This window comes from Acomys russatus, chromosome 12 (assembly GCF_903995435.1).
Source record: "Acomys russatus chromosome 12, mAcoRus1.1, whole genome shotgun sequence".
NCBI lineage: Eukaryota > Metazoa > Chordata > Mammalia > Rodentia > Muridae > Acomys > Acomys russatus.
In genome coordinates, this window is record NC_067148.1 from 40,634,874 (window position 1) to 40,654,195 (window position 19,322).

Below are 19,322 nucleotides of genomic sequence, written 5' to 3' on the forward strand. Positions count from 1 at the left end.
GCAGAGTCCTGTCAGCACCTTAGAGTGGGACACAGGTGTAGCCATCTGGGTTGCAGGGGGCGTGGAGGACAGGGTGACTGTTTGGGCTCTGAGTTATAGGGTACCCCCTACAATAACACCCCAGAACCTGTACACAAGGTGAGGTGGGAAGTACAGGCCAGTGACACCCATCAGAGAGGTTAGGTGTAGATTGATAACACCTTTTGGAAATCAACTACCTCAGTGCAGTTTAATATTAGGTGATCATAGCCAATAGAGAAGTTGTCAGTTGTTCTCAGGACAGCTTCATAGTAAGGCCATGGTGCTAGCAATGGATGGGTAGGTAAAGTAGACCTTACAAGAGAATGATTCAGAATTTAAATATCAAATAGACACTTTATATTAAGTGCTTGCATATATGCTAGTATGTAACACCCAAGTTGGAATAGCAGGGGAGATATTCGTGACCCCTGGGCAAAGATGGTGTTTAGATTCCATTAAAAAAAAAAGTCTACATTAAAAATGAGATAGAAAAAATTTAAGTATAAAACATGATCTAATGGCCAAGATAAGATGGCAGGTTTGGATTTAAAAATAAAGGCTGGACATTACTACTTTGAAAACCCAAAACCTAAACTATCCCAGAATCCACAATACTTTTTGACTGTTAGAAAACATCAGATGTTCAAGTCAAGGATACTTTGCTGGTGACTCCTCCTGTGAACTTGGCTGTTGTGATCACTGGAATAATATCTTCTCTAGCATTTCAGGTGTGGGATCCTGACCTCAGAGTAGAGGTGCCACCCTCCTCTCAAGGTCGCTTCCCTCTTTGGGTTACTGTGGAGGACAGGTGTCCGTGTTACCTGGGTAGATTTCTGTGCTTTCTCAGCACCCAGGTGTGCCTGCTGCAGCAGGGCTGCTCACAGTCTGCATTTTCATGTTCCTGGCTAGGTTTTCATATCATGATATGAAACGTTTGCGTTCAGGGCAGTTCCCTATATTTGCTTCCCAACATCGCTGAGATTCTGGAGCCTTCACACAAGCATGTCACCCCCAGTGTTCTTGGAAACAGGAGGCACGTGCTATGTATCTCAGGATGTCAGTGATGTCAGTTGGCAGAGGTCTTTGGGGTAGGAGGAGACACTTTCCTCAGTTTGGAAGTGGTGGCGATGTGTCTGAAAGCCCTCCGCTTGTGGCCGTGATACTCGGAAAGCTAGCCATATCCTATAAAGCTGAGGAAGGCCTGTGGGTTCAGTGTGATTCAGCTCTCTAGAAGCTTCTCTTATGGCCAGGTCTAAGGGACTAGACTGGAGCTCTGTGTAGGGCGCCTGCTGGAGGGAGGGTCACCTTGTGTCTGGAGAGGAGGAGGGACTTGACTGGCATTTGTGGGCAGCTGCTGAGACCAGACTATCCAGAGCAAGACAAAGAAGCCGCGTGTAAATTCAGCCCTGAAGTTTACCTCTGTGGGCACTGGGCTGGCCTGCTTGGATGCCTGGGCAGCACTTCTGGGCTGAGGATAGGACATAGGTAAAGTTCCACAAGGTTAGCCCATCCCTGGAGGGACTCAACCAATAAAAATAATTTTGTGCTCTGCTGGGAGACCCTTAGGTCACCCACATAGTCCCTTAGTCACCTTAGGTCACCCCACATAGCCCCTTAGTCACACCTAGACCTGGCTGCTAGCTGCTGGGACCCACAGATGGTTTCTCTGGCAGATGGGCTCTTAACATCGCTCAGGTATCATGAAAGTTAGATCTCAGAGGACCATGCCATGGGAAAGATTTTTAAATCTCCCTACAAGCTCTGCTTTCCTCAGACCCTGGTGAGTGTGCCTAACCTGGTCTATAAGTCCAGGGTGAAAAAGATGGGGTTTTCCCAGAGCCAAGAATGCCAGGTTGTTTTGCATACACTGCTTTTCAAGAGACAGAAGGTTTCCTGTATCTTTCTTTAAAAAACAAAATCAAGGAAGTAACACTGACTACTAACCCTTCTTGCGTGCACATTTGCCCTATGAGCACGTTGTTTGACTATTAGGTATGTCCTTCTAGAAGTATGTGCTGACCCCCGGCTAAAACTGTGAATGTTAGCAGTAGTTGTGCTGACCAGTACACTCTGTACTTTTTGCCCACCAGAAGGGCATCCTCGCCATTTTCCAGCTGTGGTCACTGAGGTGGAGGGAGGTGACTGTGGTGAGGCTGGTTTGGAGGCAGCCCTGGCCAAGACGGAGTTGGCCATGGTGGTAGAGCATGGGTACAGTTGTCAGTCCAGCTGTCATACTGTGTCAGGTGTGGTAGAAGCCGGTCAGAGAAAGGATGTCATTATTTGCTGCAGAAGAATCTGTGATTATGGGAGACCGGAAGTCACCGTTCCTCCTGTGGCTTGTCTAGGTGGCAGCTGTCCTTATCCTGTCCCTGCTTACGCAGACCCCGCTCCCCAGTACATCTGCCCTTTTCCGCTGTTCTGCTCTGCTTTTCAGGGTGGGGGACCGCAGCACAAATGTTGCCTGTTCTATAGCAGCATTAGAGGTTCATTGTGTTCTGTCGCTGAGTAAGCTGAGAGTGAGGAAAGGCGAGCACAGCTTGTACACAGGAGAAGGGAGGGCTGTTGAACATGCGTGCGCCCATATTTGTGCATGCTTGTGTAGAGGGCGGCCAGTCCCCCTTGGCCTAAGTAACTACCTGTTTAATGAAGGTCCTGGCTACTTTGAGTTGATGTGGAGAGTGTAATTACTGAGGTCTGTGGGTGACAAACTGGCCCAGACCTGAGATTGGGGCAGAAAAACCTCTGGAAGGTTCCTATAGACTTGCTTAGAGTTCTTGTTTGGGGTTCCTGTGAGGCATCTACACAAAGGACCCAAAATGAAGCAAGGGACTTAGACATACCCCATACATAGTAAGGCAAAAGCCCTTCCTTGTGAGAATGGCTAGAGGGCACTTGGAGCCGCATGTCTCAGGGCACCCTGTCATTGGAGATGGCATGTGTCCACTGTGCAGACCTCAAGTCCAGCCCTGGGTCTGTCTGGGGGCCACCTTTGGGCCTCCCCTCTGCCAGTCCTCCTTCCTTTTTTTGTCCTGACATCCCAGCAGGGCCCCAGGTGGTCTCTCGCTAACCCTGTGTGGTCTCTAACACCTCCTTGTCAGCTGGCTGCACCGCTCTGTCTCAACTGTGCGGTTCCATCGGTAGCTTTGTCTAACGTGTGTAGTAGTCGGGCGTCCTTCCTTAACTGTGGCCTGTGACTCTGGACACACCATCGTCATGCTGTTGTATGTTTTCTCCTAAGCACTGGGTTTCCCTTGAGGAGAGTGCAGGCTCTCCAGCGCTGCTAAGCATGGAAAGCTTTTCTGGGTTTTGAGAGCCCCGCCCTCTGTTCACCAGTGGGTGAGAATCTGTTCATCTATGTATTAAGTGCTTCATGAAAAAGTCTACGCTTCTCAGCTAGGTTTCCTGGCATTGCATGTGAGGCCGTGCCTGCTAACCAGAAAGCACGGCTGGGCTCTTAAACCCATGTTTAAATTGAAGTTCAGCTCTAAAAATGCAGCTCTTGTGGGAGATACCTAAAATCGGCTAAGTTCTCCCAGCCAGTTACCCCACCTGGCCTAGAGTATACTTTTCCACAAGCGAAGCCCGTGTCTGTCTGCCCACCTCCAACCCTCCGTCTTCTTCTGTAACGTTGTGTTTTGTGTGTGGCAGGTGGAAGGTTCAAGAAGGAGATTGTTGTGGATGGACAAAGTTATCTGCTGCTGATTAGGGATGAAGGGGGCCCCCCGGAGGCACAGGTGAGTACTGCTGCATGCCCACACAAGCCAGACTCTTGATAGAACAAGAGTCAAGTTTTACAATAAGGGAATTTAGAAGCCCAGGAAGTTGGGTCTTTATGGCTGATTTCTTTCTTTCTTTCTTTCTTTCTTTCTTTCTTTCTTTCTTTCTTTCTTTCTTTCTTTCTCTCTCTCTCTCTCTCTCTCTCTCTCTCTCTTTTTCTCTTTAAGTTCATATGTTTTTAAGAAGGAAGGAGAAGCGGGTGTGTTTGCTTTGAAATACCTGTCGGGATGGCTTCTAGAAATTTCTGTACTTCTAAAAATTGTTTCTTGCCTCCACACCCCCCCCCCTTCCCCTTTGGTTTGATCCCAGAGTAACATCATTTTCAAAGTCCACTGGGTGGAACTGGGAAGCCAACTCACTTCCTGTTTCTGACAGTTGACAGGAGTGGGTATCCCCCACACGCTTGCCAGCCTTCATTGGCTCACGTCAGTCCCCACTGAGCACTAGTCTGCAGTGTATTGTGGTTCCCTTGAAAAATCTCTAGAAAGAAAGCAACTGTCACTGCTTTCACTGACACCACGATCTTCTCCTTAACTGACTTAGGAACAGTCACACCCCATAGGACGGAGGGAGGGCTAGGGAGAAGGAAGGGACTTTTCCCTCTGCATAGAGCCGCAGGTGTTTCAGACTTCATAGGAGCTGCGGTCTCCCCTGAGGCTGTTTACCCCACCCTACCTCATGCTGGTGTGTAGGGCAAGGCCTTCTGGTTTCTGCCTCTTAGAAGAGACCATGTTTGTGTTTTTCTTCTTGCTGTGATAAAATACACCGGCAATATAACTTGTATATTGTATGTATGTAATATGTAGTAGAGAAGAGGGTTTATCTGGCCCAGAATTCTAGGGTGTACAGCCCATCATTTCAGCGAAGTCAGGGCAGCAGGAAACTCGAAACAGCCAGCTCTTGCCATCCACAGCCTAGTGCAGAACACAGAGGGCTCATGCACGCTGGTGCTCGCTCACTCCATTTTCACGGTCCAGGACCTGCCCCTAGAGAATGAGTCTTCCCACAGTGGGCATGTCCCCACATCCCAGTCACCAAAAGGAAAACAGTCCCGTGTAGCCTGGCTCAGAGGCCTGTTTCCTAGGTGATCATAGATTTTTGTCAACAGTTGACACCAACCATCACAAGGTGAAGGCGCCACCTCCTGGCAGGGAGAAGAAAAAGGCACTCAGTCAGGTGGACCCCGATTCCTGTGCAGCCACCACAAGTCATTGCTCTGTGCATCTGGCAGTGTCTGATTGTCTGCCTCAAGAAAGCCTTGCCCCAAGATCCCATTTGACATGAGTGTGTGCCGTTTAACATGAGGTTTTAAAGTCTCTCATGTAAATATTCCACCTTTAAATGAATACAATCTGTTGTAGGTGGGCATCATTACACACACACAGACAGACAGACAGACAGACACACACACACACACACACACACACACACACACACACACAGTGAATTGGAAGAAGTCCCCCAAGTTAAGCTTCTTTTAGATAAGACGGGGAGATGTGGGGCTCTCTCATTTGTTTACACACATAAAGAGAAAGGTGCTCAGTACCGAGCACAGACAGGGTCTAGAAGCTGTCATCAGCTTCTATGGGAGTGGGTTTCTGGGCACTGTGGGGAGACTCGCTCCCTCAGCTTCACCCTCCCAAGGGAGCTGTTGTAAATAAGATGATGTAAGAGGCCCAGGTATAGATTAACCTTACCACTCCCCTTTTAATTTTCCTAAAAATAAGTAGTCATTTCCCAGCAGGAAGCTGATGGGTTTGGTGGCAGCTCAGCCTCTGCTGCAGCAGGAACACTCCAGGGAAGTGCAGCGTCAGTCTCCGGTGGGAGGTGTTGCGGGCATTGGGATATTTTTGAGCAGACTGTGTGGGTGCAGAGGAGGGGTCCCCTCTCAACTCCCAGTCCACAAAGTCTTTTTTAAGGCTCTGAGGAGGTTATGTGGAACTGACCCCCATGACCTGTCCCTAGGCGAAGAGCCTTCAAGGCACCTATAGAGCCTTCTGTTTTCAGGTTGGGATCCAACTGGTCGTGCCAGAGAGTAGACACTTAAGATCACAGTGGCCACAGGGAGACAGCAGGCTGGGTCCTCAGAGAGGGTGGAGGCCCCAGTGGAAGCGTGAGTGTGTGTGTGCCATGCCCACGTACACAGAGGAGACTTCTGAGACACAGCTACAGCATATAACAGCAGAGGCCAGGCAGCAGCCAGACATGGTGCTGGAGCTCACCTGGGTCAGGCTCTGTACCCTCCTCCTGTGCCCCCCTCAGCTGCCCTTCTCCGTTCCTCTCTCTGCAGTTTGCCATGTGGGTGGACGCGGTCATCTTTGTCTTCAGCTTGGAGGATGAGATCAGTTTCCAGACTGTCTATCATTACTACAGCCGAATGGCCAACTATAGAAACACCAGTGAGATCCCACTAGTGCTGGTGGGGACCCAGGGTGAGTGCCGGCCTCGTGCGGGTGGTTTTAAAGGGCCCGTGGGCATGCTCTCAATAGGGAGGGATTTGGGGGCTGAGACTGACTTTTCAGAATGAGATCTTTCTTCATGTGGCATTTCCTGATTGATTCTATAGAGGAGTCATTCAGGCTCAGACATCTGCCCCACCACATACACACACCCGAGGTGCTTTAGGAAAGCCCATTTTCTCATGTTTTCCTACATTATAGTGCCTAAATTGTCTTTCACATAAGGCGCCTTTTAACCGAGTTGCTTTTATTTATTTTTATTAAAACAAATGTCTGATTTATTTTGACTTCCAATAATACCCTTTAATACTAGCTTCTGGCTCACAGCTGAGCATTGCCTCATCTTTTCTGTTTCCCAGGATCTCTCCTTTTACATCTGCTCCTTCACATTATAGGGTCCCTGCAGTTCCAGTTCTTATTGTCTTCCGCGTCACTTAAAGCATGGCCCCTTAGTAAGGTGATTGTCACACAGAACCAGACAGCACCCTCCTCTCCTGAATCAGCCACTGGAGCCCAGCCAAGATTTTAAGCAGATTTTTGTAGTATCCCTTCCTGGTTTTTCTTAATTTTGAGCTGCTTTTGCTGTTTCTCTTGGACCTGGAAAATCTGGTATTTACCAGCTGAAGTGCAGTCAGGACTCGTACTGCGGGCAGGGTAATGAGGCACTGACTGCCTGTCCTCATTGTGTCACTTGTAAAATATTAGAGTTGCGTTTTCATGGAGAACACCACTTCTCCCTGTTTTTTTCGATGCATGCAGTGATCTCTTCTGAAGCTTACAGCATCAACAAAACTCTGCCACCCAATCTTAAATCAAATGGAAGACTTCGGTGTTCCTCTAGCTCCCTCTGCTGGTCACCTGAAGGCAGTGCTTTGGCTCTTACTGTAGAGCAGTTGACCCTTCTGTCTTCATGGGGTCCAACAACTGGGAAATTAGAAAAATAGGTGGTGCACAGGTGGCACTAAGGGAGTTGAGAAAGACGGATGACACAGAAGGCTAGCGTGGGCTACAAAATTAGACTGTCTCAAAAATACAAATGTCCTGGTGTGGTGGCCCATGCTTTTAGTAGCAGCACTCGGGATCTCTCTAAGTTCAAGGCCAGCCTGGTCTTTGTAGCAAGTTCCAGGCCAGCTATGGATACACAGTGAGACCCTGTCTAAAGAGAGAGAGGAGGAGGGGTTAAAAAGCCCACTTTACTGAAGTTGTAAGCTTGGTACAGTGTGCGCCAGCTGGACTAGACATTGCAGGCACGCCGGCTGGTTATGCAGGCCCTATTCAAGCAGCACACCATTTCCTGGAAGGGGCTGGAGCGTTGGTGTCTTTATGTACCCCAAAAGTCCTGAAATTGCTCCCAGAATGGGTAGCCGTGTGCAGCATGGGTGGCGTAGTTAAGGTACCTGCCCTGGAAAGTCCTCAAACTGCATTTTAAAGCCAATGCATCTCCCAGGCAGGTTTTCCCCACAGCTGTCTTTGGAGCAGGGCAGAGGAATTCTGAATGAATGCTTTGCCAGAGGCTGACCAGGCAATCCCCAGCAGCCGGCCTGGTGCCTAAGAGCTGTGTGGGCCTGCTTCTCAGACACGGTGCTTTCCCATTGAGGACTCTCGGTGACTAATGGCTCCTGGCTGGACTGGAAAGAATAGATCTCATTGCTGCGTTTTCTTGTGCACACCAGTCTTTGTTTGTGTTGGTGGAGAAACAATTGCTCAGTAGACTAAGAGTCCAGGCATTGGGCTCCCACACGTCTAGACTAGGGCTGCTGTAGCCAGGTGGCCTGACCTTTGGCTCTCTGTGCCTAGTGATGGTGGTGGGGTAAAACTGAGGAATGGGAGGAAGTTATGTAGTCATATGTTAAGGGTCAGTGGACACAGGACTTGACCTTGATTGGTGTTTATTTTTGTCTCTTGTATCTGAGTGTAGAACCAGTTGTTCTGAGGCCCTGTGTGCACCTAGCTTGTGGACTAAGGGACCCAGGGCACCTATAATCAGAAGCTAGCCTGTGTGTGTGGCTTCTCCATGATCTGCTGCCAGTACCCATGTTTTATATGCTCACTGGGCTCCTGAGACACCTGTGTCACCACTGGGTGACATAGACAGTAAGACTCATCAGGAGATACGAGAAGGCACCAGAGGTTTCCTTTCTACGGGCTAGGGCAGGTGGTTTGGGAGGCCAGAGGTTGTTAAGGTGATAGGCGGAACTGAAGAACGGACACCTGCAGGAGGCCACTATGGAGAGATGGTGCTCAACCCAGTGCGCCTTCTAGGGCAGGCATGGGCGCTGAGCCTATTCATGGGGGACACACGGGTGGGTAAGGGGTCCCTCCAGTGCTCCTCAGGCTGGCTCTCCACACAAAGACTTGCAAATTAGACTAATAAGGAGAAGCAGGGTTAGGAAAACCGCCAAACTAAAGTGGGTACAGGATGGGGCCAGGTGGATCTGAGCTGAGCTGTGGGCCCAGAGGTACCTCTGTGATACACAGAGCTGCATTCTTATGTGGGTAGAGTGTCTGTAGGATTTGGGGGGCCCCAGGCTGGATAAAATGTGAGCTAGGTGGAGACTTAGCGTCCTGTGTTTCCCAAATTAGAAAAAGGCTTTGAGAAATTGTTTCCTTCTTTAAGTTTTTTGTTTTTTCATCCTATTTTACTGAAGGACAAACTGTTTGCAACTTTGCTAAGGACTTCTTTTTCCAACTTGTAAACTTAGCGGTATTTGCTTGTCATACAGATAGGTGGAAGTGGTTTTTGGTGGGGTGCACCCGAGGGGACCTCTGTTGGGGAGGGTGTTGTTACACCAAAAAATGAGCTCAACGGAACTATTTTCAGAATTCCATCTTCTGGGAGGAATGTTGTCACCACTAGCTCTGAGGGGTTTGAGTTGTCAGCGAGTGGGGGCGGCGGAAGGGAGGAGAAGGACACAGACACTGCGTGGAGCACCTGGCTGTGGGGCAGGCTTCAGTCATGGGAAGCGACTGCTAATGAACACACTGTCGTTGTCTGTTGCAGATGCCATAAGTTCCACCAACCCGAGGGTCATTGATGACGCCAGGGCCAGGAAGCTGTCCAATGACCTGAAGCGGTGCACCTACTATGAGACGTGCGCCACCTATGGGCTCAACGTGGAACGGGTCTTCCAAGACGGTATGCCCAGCTTTGTGACTGCCACGGCTCTGTGACACAGGAACATTACACTCTGGGAGAACAGACACACGTGGGTGTGGGGACAGAAGCCCACTACATAGTGTGTAGGCATCAGTGTTGGAGCATGTGGCAGCAGCTCCCAGTTCCACTTTCAGGGCTGTGATCAGAATAGGAGGGGGGTGGGGGGGTCACTGTAGAGCAATCCTTAAGGGTGTCTGTGTGTCACACTGTGCTGCCTGCTCTGCATAGATGGACAGGTCCGAAAAGCTCCACCAACTCCACTATATGCAGATTCGTGGCTATAATTACTCATCTTTTTTTTTTTTTTTTTTTTAAGATTTATTTTATGCATGAGTGTTCTATCTGCATGTTCACCTGTAGGCCAGAAGAGGGCATCAGATCCCAATGTAGATAGTTGTGAGCCACCATGTAGTTGCTGGGAATTGAACTCAAACCTCCGGAAGGGCAGACAGTGCTCTTAACCTCTGAGCCATCTCTCCAGCCTGATTGCTCATTTGTAATCAGGTTCTGTCTTTAAGGTTAAAGGCTTATGTGTTTGACATTTAGGCTCTGGGGAAATTAAACTGAAAGAGTAAACTTTGAACCTCAGAGAGTAAAATTAGAAGTTGGGGCTAAGAGTATGGGCTAGCCTGAGGAACGGTTACTGATTATCTACTGCCCAGCTCTAGAGACAGTGGAATTCAGGGGGAATTCACCTGCAGGAGCCCAGGGCTCTGCTAAGGGGGGGGGGGCGCACATTCATGTCACTGGTGGCGATGCCAGCTGTAGGCAATGAGAGAAACCTGTAGTTAAACAGGACAGAAGGGAGGGGTGGCCTCTAGCCTCAGTGGCTGACGTTGATGTCTCAGGAGGACACTCCAGGGCATCTTCCTATTTCCAGTGGCAGTTGGTTGGGGGAAATCACTGAAGCCCTTTGGCCTAAATCTACGACGTGTGGCAAACCACTTCTGTCCCCTTACTTCTGTGTCGGGGATTGTGAGGGAGCAGGGAGGGACAGGCCTGAGATCCTTACGGAAGTGTGGAGGTCAAAGCCCTTCTGTTCACAGACCCTGAAGAAAACTTGGTACCAGCAGCATGGCCAGGGAATGGGCTGAGAGTGTAGGATGCCTGTGTAACATGATGAAGTCCTAAGTTCAATCCCCAGCTCTACATAAGCTGCGCATGGTGGCATGTAGTCATGGCCTCAGCACTTGGGGTAGACGGAGGGTCAGGAGTTAAGCTGCATTGCAAGTTTGAGGCCAATGTAGGCTGCGTGGGACCTAGGCCCAAACTTAGCTCTTTGGATTGTTTGACTGAATGGGCTGGGCTATCCCACTGACTCTCCAGCTTTGGGGGCCCTGCTCTTTCTATTATAATGAATTTGAGCACTGGGCCTCATTTCTATCCTTGTATTTTGCCCTGTCCTGTTGCAGCCAGGCTGTTCCAGAACCTTCCATCTCTTTCCTCCTCTGCCTCACGGGCACGGTTACCTCTTTTCTGGCTCTTGGTCTTCATCTGTTCCTCCTATTTCCACTCTGCTCTTCACCCTTCCTGCTGCCAAACCCAAGGAAGCATGGCGTCTCTGCGTCCCACCATCCCTTCTTCCTGTTCCCATATGTACACCCCGGACCTCTGCCTGTGCTGCACACTGTCTGCCGCCTCCCTCCTGTCAGCCTCTTGGCTGCTCCCCTGGTAACTGGGGAACTGTAAAGACAAAGCAAGGAAACGCTTGAAGTCTTCCCAAGGCATGGGCTCTGGCACACGGCGAGGTCCTTGTTCACCGCTGCATGGCCCAAACATTTGTGTGAGAGGACCAAGTTAACTGAGGGACCGAATAGCTCTCCACAGGGTCACAGGCAGGCCTAGCTGGCTGCTTGCTCATATGGATGGGCTTTTCTGATGCTGCTGTCTGCTTAGGGACTGCAGAGGACCCAGAGGAGTCCAGCAGAGACACCATGCTGCTAAGCCTAAGACAGGTGTTCTCCAGCCCTCAGGGGAATGGTCGTTCCTAATGTGGCCTACCAGAGAGTGCTTGAATGGGCTCCTTCTCTCCAAGCCTTCCTGATTTCTTACATGTGTCCTGTTTAATGGTCATGAGTTTCCATAGGGACAGGAAGCGCTCCTACAGAAATGATCTTGCAGATAGATGGTGGGCAATATCAAGGTTACAGCACTAACTGGCAGACATCAGAGAAGTGTTTCGGCTTACTCAGGGTTGCAGCAAATTCTCATAGAGTGGTTCAAACAACAGCTTTTCTTCAAAGGTCTTGATGCAGAAAGCACAAGTTCAAGGGCCGGGTGAGGGCCTGCTGTCCTGTTTGCAGTGTCCTCACTAAGCCAGGGATGGGTAAGGGTTGAAGGTAGGAATTTGGATAGTGCAGATGCTCAGTTCCAGCGCAGCAGGAGGCTCGAGGTCACAGCTGGCTGCCATCTGTGGGATGGAGGTGTGCCGTTTTTTCTCTCGGGAAGGGATGGTGCATATCCCAAATGCTGGGACTGTGAAGTACTGCAGCAAAGCTGGTGTGGACCCGCTCCCTATCCTCTCCCTGAAGACACATGGTGTGTTTTGGGGGTCTGTTTTCACAGGCTGCAGACTTCAGTTCATTTCGCTTATTTTAGAACAAACACAGTAAGTGCTTGGATGTTAAAGTCTCAAAAGGAAATAGCATCCGTGGTGCCAGAACATCCAAACACAGGGCAGTTTTCTGTTTTGTTTGCCCATATGAAGTACTTTCATTTATATGAAGAGAGACGTTTTTAAAACGAGATTGAGGTTACCCTGCATATGTATGGTATTTGTGTGGTAGATTATTTTATTTTATTTTACTTAAACCATAAGCTCCTTTCATTAGGATATAAGTAGTTTCCAAGTTTCTGGAGGAAAAGATGAAACAACCCAAACTCATGGTCTTTATATGTAAAGAGACTGAAGAGTGCAAGCCTGTGAGCTTTGCACCGAGAGGCTGAGGCAGGGGAGTCATATGTCGGGAGCCAACTTGGGCTACATGGCCAGATCCTGTCAAAGAGAAAACTTGAGAGCTAGAGATGTGACTCAGTGGTAGAATACTTGGGCAGCAAGTGTGAGGCTTTGGTCCTCAGTTTGGTCCCCACTACCACCAAAGAAATAGATACGGGAGTGCAATTGAGGCTCAAGGGGGAAACAAAAACAAAAAAAAAATCGAAGTAACTTGATTGAACGGACAGAGCCTGGATTGCACCTGCCATTTTTGGAGCACAGAGCCTTAACCAGACACTGGACCATTTTGTCATAAAACAAAAGACAAAACCAGCAAACCAGGTCCTTAGACTTGAGGGCGCATTGCCCCGTGCATGCAGCTGAGGAAGGCGGAGTGGCTGGTGTGTGCAGCAGCACCCACCCCAGATGCTTTTCTCCACACCAGAGCCCACGTTGGCCGGCCAGCTTTAAGAGAGTTCTTGGTGTTTCAGTGTGGCCTCTTAGTGTCCTGAAACACAAGATGAACTGTAACATGGGAAGAGAAGCAGTGTCCTGCCGCTCTGCCTGTGGCTCACGGTGCTGTGGCCTGTGTGTGACACCATGGGTGTTGTGTAGCCTGGGTTCTGGAGGTGTGGGGCTCAGCTGTCCCAGCAGCCGTCATGCACTCATTGGTCATCTGAGCTCAGCCTTGATAGTAGGTTATACTTGGCTGGAGACGGGCAGGATGGGTAGTGAGGACTCGTGAAAGGATACTAGTCTTCTTGAGAGGTAGGCTGCATCTTGCCTACGTGGGGGAACCAGGGGTGAGTATGATGGGCCAGGTCCCCATCTTCTCAGCCTAGGGCCCCCTGCTGGCTCATATGGGCTGGTGGAGTAGGGCAGAGTGGCTTCCCTGGATTCCTTTAAATAAGCTTTACTCTGCAAGCCAAGTGTACTGGCTGGGGCAGCTGAGAGCTACAGGATCATCTTCCTTTCCTGGCTCAGCTTAGCCAGTGTCTTCAGTCTGTGTGCTTCTCTGCAGTACCTTGCTGTTTACGGTGTCTGGGAGACCAGTCATTTCTGTGTTGGCATTAAATCCTTTGAAGATCTTGTGTATTTGATCTCTTGGGGCTTTAGATAAGTTAAAGATAAATTAGGTTCTTTCAGACATGATTTCTCTGTTACTATATTTCATTGTTTTAAACAAAAGTTTTAAGGCTCATTGTTAATATTGCATTTTAAATTGTGTATGCAGAGTGTGTGTGTGTGTGTGTGTGTGTGTGTAGGAGAAGTGAATGTGTATGTGGAGTGGGGTAGAGAGGGGAAGAGAGGAAGGAGATTAAATTAGGAGCTCCTGTGACCCTAAGTGTCTCTGAGCTAACTGTCTGGTTGAGATTGACTCTGGACCATGTCCCTCCTGCCTCAACCTCTCAAGTGCTACTATTACAGGTGTGTGTCACCATGCCCACCCAAAAGGAAACATTTCACGAATGATCTTGTGTTGGTCACTATCCTGTTTCTGTGAAGAGACACCATGACCACAGATCACAAAGGAAAGACCTTAATTGAGAGGTTTGGCTCGTTGTCGTCATGGTGGGCAGCATGGTGGCAGTGCAGGCAGACATGGTGCTGGAGAGGTAGGCAAGCATTCTGCATCCGGTCGCCATGCAGCAGGAAGAGACAGACCCTGGACCTGGCTTGAGCATTTGAAACCCCAAAGCCCCACCACCAGTGAGTGGCACGCTTTTTGCACCAAGGCCACATCTCCTGGCCCTTCTCAGATAGTGCCTCTTCTAACAACCAAGCATTCAGATACACAAGCCTATGGGGCCCATTCCTGTTCTGACCATCACAGATCTCATATGGGAGTCCTTTCCTGCTTAGATCTGTCATCATTGTCAAATGATGTAGGAGAACGGGAAACCCCGTATCAGAAGGTTCTGAGCACCCTTGGCTGTGTCCCTGGCCCTCGCTTGCTTCCTTTGCAGTGTAGGCAGGCATCTGATAGAGTTGGTCCCTATTTTGGGAAGGCATGATATGACAGTTTCTTAATTTAACTCTTCCGTCCTAGTGGGTCACATTTGTGCTTCAGATAACATTCTGGAAGGCACTTTCTTAGCCATTCTATTGCCTTCTGTCCCTGATTGGTGAAAGCTCACCTGTGTGCAGATGCTGGCTGAAAACCTGTGCTGGGAGAGGTCACCTGCCTCTTCCTACTTATGGGGACACACACAGGAAGGCTCAGCTTACCTCATCGACTGCTCCCATAGGCTGACATCCTGCTCCACACAGAAGCACCTTTCATATGACAAACCTGCAGCTGCCCAGTTGAGCAGGGGTAGCTGTGTTAAGGAACCTGTTTGTGCAGCCTGCTGGCACATGCAAGGCCTTGTCCAGGGGGAGCATCTCAGACCACTTTGTTGTGCTGACACCACAGCCCTTTGTTAGTACTGTTGGGGAGCTGTCATCACTCCAGCTGGCTGCCGAGTCTCTTGCATTTGGCTTCATCATCATTTAGGAGATAGAGGGTCTATTAGTTGTTTCTGATACTGTTGCTTTTCTCCTTTGTTTATGAAGAACTAAATGTGTTTTGGCAAAAGAATACATTCAAGTAAGATTTTTCATCTTTGGAAGCGAGCAAGTCATAGATGATCTGGAAGTGTTTGAGGCATTGCATATAATTGGAAAGGGGAATGAATGATGAGCTAGGCTATGTTAACATGCTCTTCTTGGCTCTGATGAAGGAGGGTGGGCCTGTTAGACCCACACAAAGGTATCTGCACCCACTGTCACGAGACACTTCTGGTGTCCCACAGATCTCCGTTATCTGCCTGCACTTTTCCATTGTTGCCCCACAGTCTTCTGTTCCTCACATCGCTCACTGATCCTGGGCATTGAAAACCAGTTAAGACTTCCTGGATTTGTCTCCTTGCCGTGTTAACAGCAGAAAGGATCAGCGTTGTGGTAGGGTGGGATAAAGCAGGTCGGATGCTCCAGTGATGCTTGGGATCTGGCATCTCAGAACTTACAAAGAGCTGAAGCGGGGAGGGAGACAGAAAGCATGCTTCGAGCTCTGGGGTCAGCCAGTGGACCTCTTCAGGTGGCTCGCAAGGTGACTGGCAGCCATTTTGCTGTCATCATCAACAGTATCTCTGGCTGTCATTGCCTGGTGGTACCTCATGTAGTACCATCCATTGGCATGGTGTCTCCCAGGCTGTCACATGGGCAAAGGCTCAGGAGCTCTCCCTAGATGGAAAGTTCTTCCCCACCTCATGCCTGCGGGATCCAACCATAGGTGGAAGAAAGATTGGTAGGTCAGGGTGGACCTCTCTTCTCTCGGTGCTGTAGCCGTGTGCACACATGAATTTTCAATGTTGTGTGTATGAGTATTTTGTATGTCTGTGTGCCAGTTGCATGCTTAGTACATGCAGAGGCCAAGAAAAGGTGTCAGACCCACTGGAACTAGAATTACAGATGGTTATGAGCCTCCACATAGGCACTAAGACCTGAACATGAGTCCTCTGTAAGAGCAGCCAGTGCTTTTATCCACTGAACACCTCTTCAGCGACTGTATAAATACACGTTTATAATGATCACTTTTATTAGACATGGTGTTACCAGTACCCTACCTAAGTATACACATCTTCAAATCCAGTTAATTTCTTAGCTGGGCGTAGCCTTCTCCTATTAGAGGGTTCAGCCACAGACAGAAATACTTAGTATCAATATTAAATCTTAAGCTTTTGTATAATAAAACACATATTCAGAGACTTAAAAATAAGGAAGGGGCTGGAGAAGGTGGCTCAAAGGTGAAGAGCACTGGCTGCTCTTCTAGAGGTCCTGAGTTTAATTCCAAGAAACCACACGGTGGTTCATAACCATCTGCAATGGAATCTGAATCCCTCTTCTGGTGTGCATGAAGACAGAGCACTTGTATACATAAAATAATAAATCTTTAAAAATGGGAGAAAACCCTACAATAGTTTTGGAGAGGGAGAAACGTGGGTTCAGAATTCCTGACCTCCATGTTGAGGTCCAAGCACTACCCCACGGACAAGGCACACGTCGGTGGAGTTTTTTACACACTTGTAAACAGGATTGTTAGGGGTGACATTAGTTTTAAGTGCCATTGAGCTTTTCCAGAGTGAGCTAGGATCTGTTTGAGGTGAGCACCCTTGGACAAGCCGAGAGTTTCTGGATGACGATGTTCCAATTATTTTATGTTATGAATGTGCCTGTTTTTACTGGATCTTCCATTTTTGTCTCTGGTCCATTGGACTGTTCAGTGGGCCCACAGGTCAGACTTTATTCAGTCCTTAGCTTATTTGTTTTGTCTAAAGTTGCTAATGCAGACGGACATCCTTCAGTGGGTGTTGTCAGTGATGGTTAGGTGGGTGGTCTAGACCACAGCTGCTGCCCTAATGGTTCAGGGTCCTGTCTGAAACCTGGCCATTCTTTCTTTCTCCCTTGAAAACAGTCTCATGGTAGCCCAGGCTGCCTTAGAGCTCACTGTGTAGCTGAGAATGAGCTTTAACTCCAGACCTTCTTCCCCCTACCTCTCACATGCTGGAGTTACAGGTGTGAGCTGCTATGTCTCCTTTATGTGATACCGGACATCAACCCAGGGCTCTTGTATGCTCGGTGGGACTCCCTCAGCTGAGTTACAGCCCCAGTTCTATTGTTATGGGTTTGTTTGAAGACGGGGTCTTCACTATGTAGCCCTAGGCTAGTCTTAACATGCTTGTGAGTCTCATTTCTCATCTTGAGTCACTCTTGAGAAAGGCATTTTTCTCTGCCTTAATTTGGATGGGAAGTGTCCCCGGAGGTCCCTGTGTCAACATCTTGGCCTTCACTGTTGGGGAGAGTGAACCTTTCAGAAGTGTGGTATGGTGGTTAAATTACCAGTAAAACCTAATAATGTTTATTATCAGGCCTATAATTATTATTACGGCAGTATTTTCTAACCCACTAGCAATCAAGACATAGACACCTGTTATATTTTAAGATCGCCGTAGTTAACCTGTAATTAACCTGGCGCAGGGCAGATATTAATCTCCTAAACTACTTCCCATAGTGGGGCAGGTATGGGATACCAGTCCCAATCCCATGCCATCTGCTTCTAATAATTTCTATCAAGCTATCTCCCATCCATAATCCCAAATACTTGCTAATGCTCTTCATCTGGGCCAAATCCTCCATCCACACAGGCCATGTGCTTCTCCTCCATCTACCCCATGATGGTGAGCCCCTTTCTTCTCCCTTCTCCTCTGCTCTCTTCCTCTTTCCAAGATTCTCTTTGTCTCCCCAGGCCACGCCTATCTCATTTCCCCTGCCCAGGTGTGATGGCCTTTTATTGGTCAAACAGGTTAGGGCTCTTAGGCAAGATGGGTCACAGGGACAGCAAGCAGTAATTAGCATCAAAATACATCAGACCAACCTCCAACTGTGTGGCGCCTAGTAATAGGACTTTGCGCCCTAGAAGGTGTGACAATGGCTCCTGATTCTCTCTTTCACACTCTGCCACAAGGCCGGCACCATACCTGTTCCCAGAAGGACATAACCTCATGCGAGGGCAGAGCAGTGAGCCCAGCTAACCTTGGTGTGCGACTCTTTAAAACCATGAGCCCACATCAACTTTCTTATTCATAAACTCGCCATCTCCATTTGCTCCAGCGACACACAGGAGAACAGCAGAGTCCTATGGAAACAACCAGAGGCAATAGCAACTTTCTGTTTGACAGCGTGAAGAGCGGAGACTGTAGTCTGCTGCGACAGTTTCTTACCATGACTCTGGAATTCTTCACGCTGTGCATCTCTTGTAGGAAACGCTCTATCCACGGATGCTTGTATCTCTGTGCAGAAACGACTGTGTCAACTCACATGCCGACAGAATTAGATCATTAAGCACACTATTAGCGAATGCTTCTGTGTTTGATTTTCATGTTAAGACTCATCCCTGGCTCGCAGAATTAATTTCATCAATGACATAGAAAATGGTTATTTTAATCTGAGTCTGTGCCGAGGCATCAGGACCATGTTTTGCCCCAGGATTTTCCCCTAATGACTTTCGCCAGCTTGAATTAGTTTGATGTATCATTAGTGCATACAAATGGCTTTTATTTCTGTTCATAATCTGTTCATAATGGTACAGCGTTCTGCTCTCCCTAATGTTTTTAAAATGATTGAACAGTGATGTGCCTTTTGACCTATTTAGCCCTTTACAGAGGCACTGATCAAAAGAATAAGAAGATGTCACTTAACTAGGACGGCCAGGAGCTGTCATAATCCGTAGCTGATGGTTTCCACTCCTTTGAAATCTTGTGGTTGGTAACCTCCTTCCCCTCTGCCGTGAATAATCTTCATTCATTAAAGCATGATATAGAAACACTTGATTGGCAGTGCTCTTCTCGCCCACTTCATGGGAGAGAGGTAAATATGAACCTCTGGATTCTAATCTTGTAAGTTGGAAAGTATTTATCGTGTCAGTTTCTCCTGTGATACAAACCCAAGTCATCATGACCAGGTGTCGGCTCTAAGAGCTGGGACGCCAGGAGTAAATGGCTGGTGTCCCCAAAAGATGAGCTCTGGATTTTGGGGTCAATGTGCCTATTTAGGGTGGAACCATTTGTGCAGTCTTCCCTGACTCACAGAGAGTGGAGTACACATTCAAACGTGCCCTGTAAAGCTCTGGGCTGGAGAGTGGCCAGAGATCCCCCAAAGATAGAAAGCACAAGGGATGTGAGGTGTGAGCCCGGAATGAAAACTTGCATAGTGGGCAGGAGCGCTCAGGGACAGTTGCTTCTATGGCAGGTGCTTGCGCAGGTGTGTGTGTCACCTGTCTGGTAGTAGACGCAGTGCCTGCGCCTTCCCTGTGCTGGCGTTGCCTTGGTTCCATGAGTGACTAGGGGAGCTGTTGGTTTCCTCCGCGGCTCCGTTGTTCTCCTGCTTCGGTAATTTCTTTGCAGAGTCAGTGTTTCAGTGCATGGGACTCTAC

The 19,322-nt window shown here is 48.7% G+C and overlaps 1 protein-coding gene across 11 annotated transcripts in view; it reads left to right on the forward strand.

The window, feature by feature from the left end:
- Agap1 (ArfGAP with GTPase domain, ankyrin repeat and PH domain 1) overlaps window positions 1–19,322 on the forward strand; it is a 430,070-nt gene that overhangs the window by 164,017 nt on the left and 246,731 nt on the right. For all 11 annotated transcript variants that reach the window (XM_051154307.1, XM_051154308.1, XM_051154309.1 and 8 more), the window contains 3 exons: window positions 3,670–3,755; window positions 6,089–6,230; window positions 9,259–9,393. In XM_051154307.1, coding sequence (XP_051010264.1) covers window positions 3,670–3,755; window positions 6,089–6,230; window positions 9,259–9,393 — 363 coding nt within the window. The remainder of the gene's footprint in view (window positions 1–3,669; window positions 3,756–6,088; window positions 6,231–9,258; window positions 9,394–19,322) is intronic.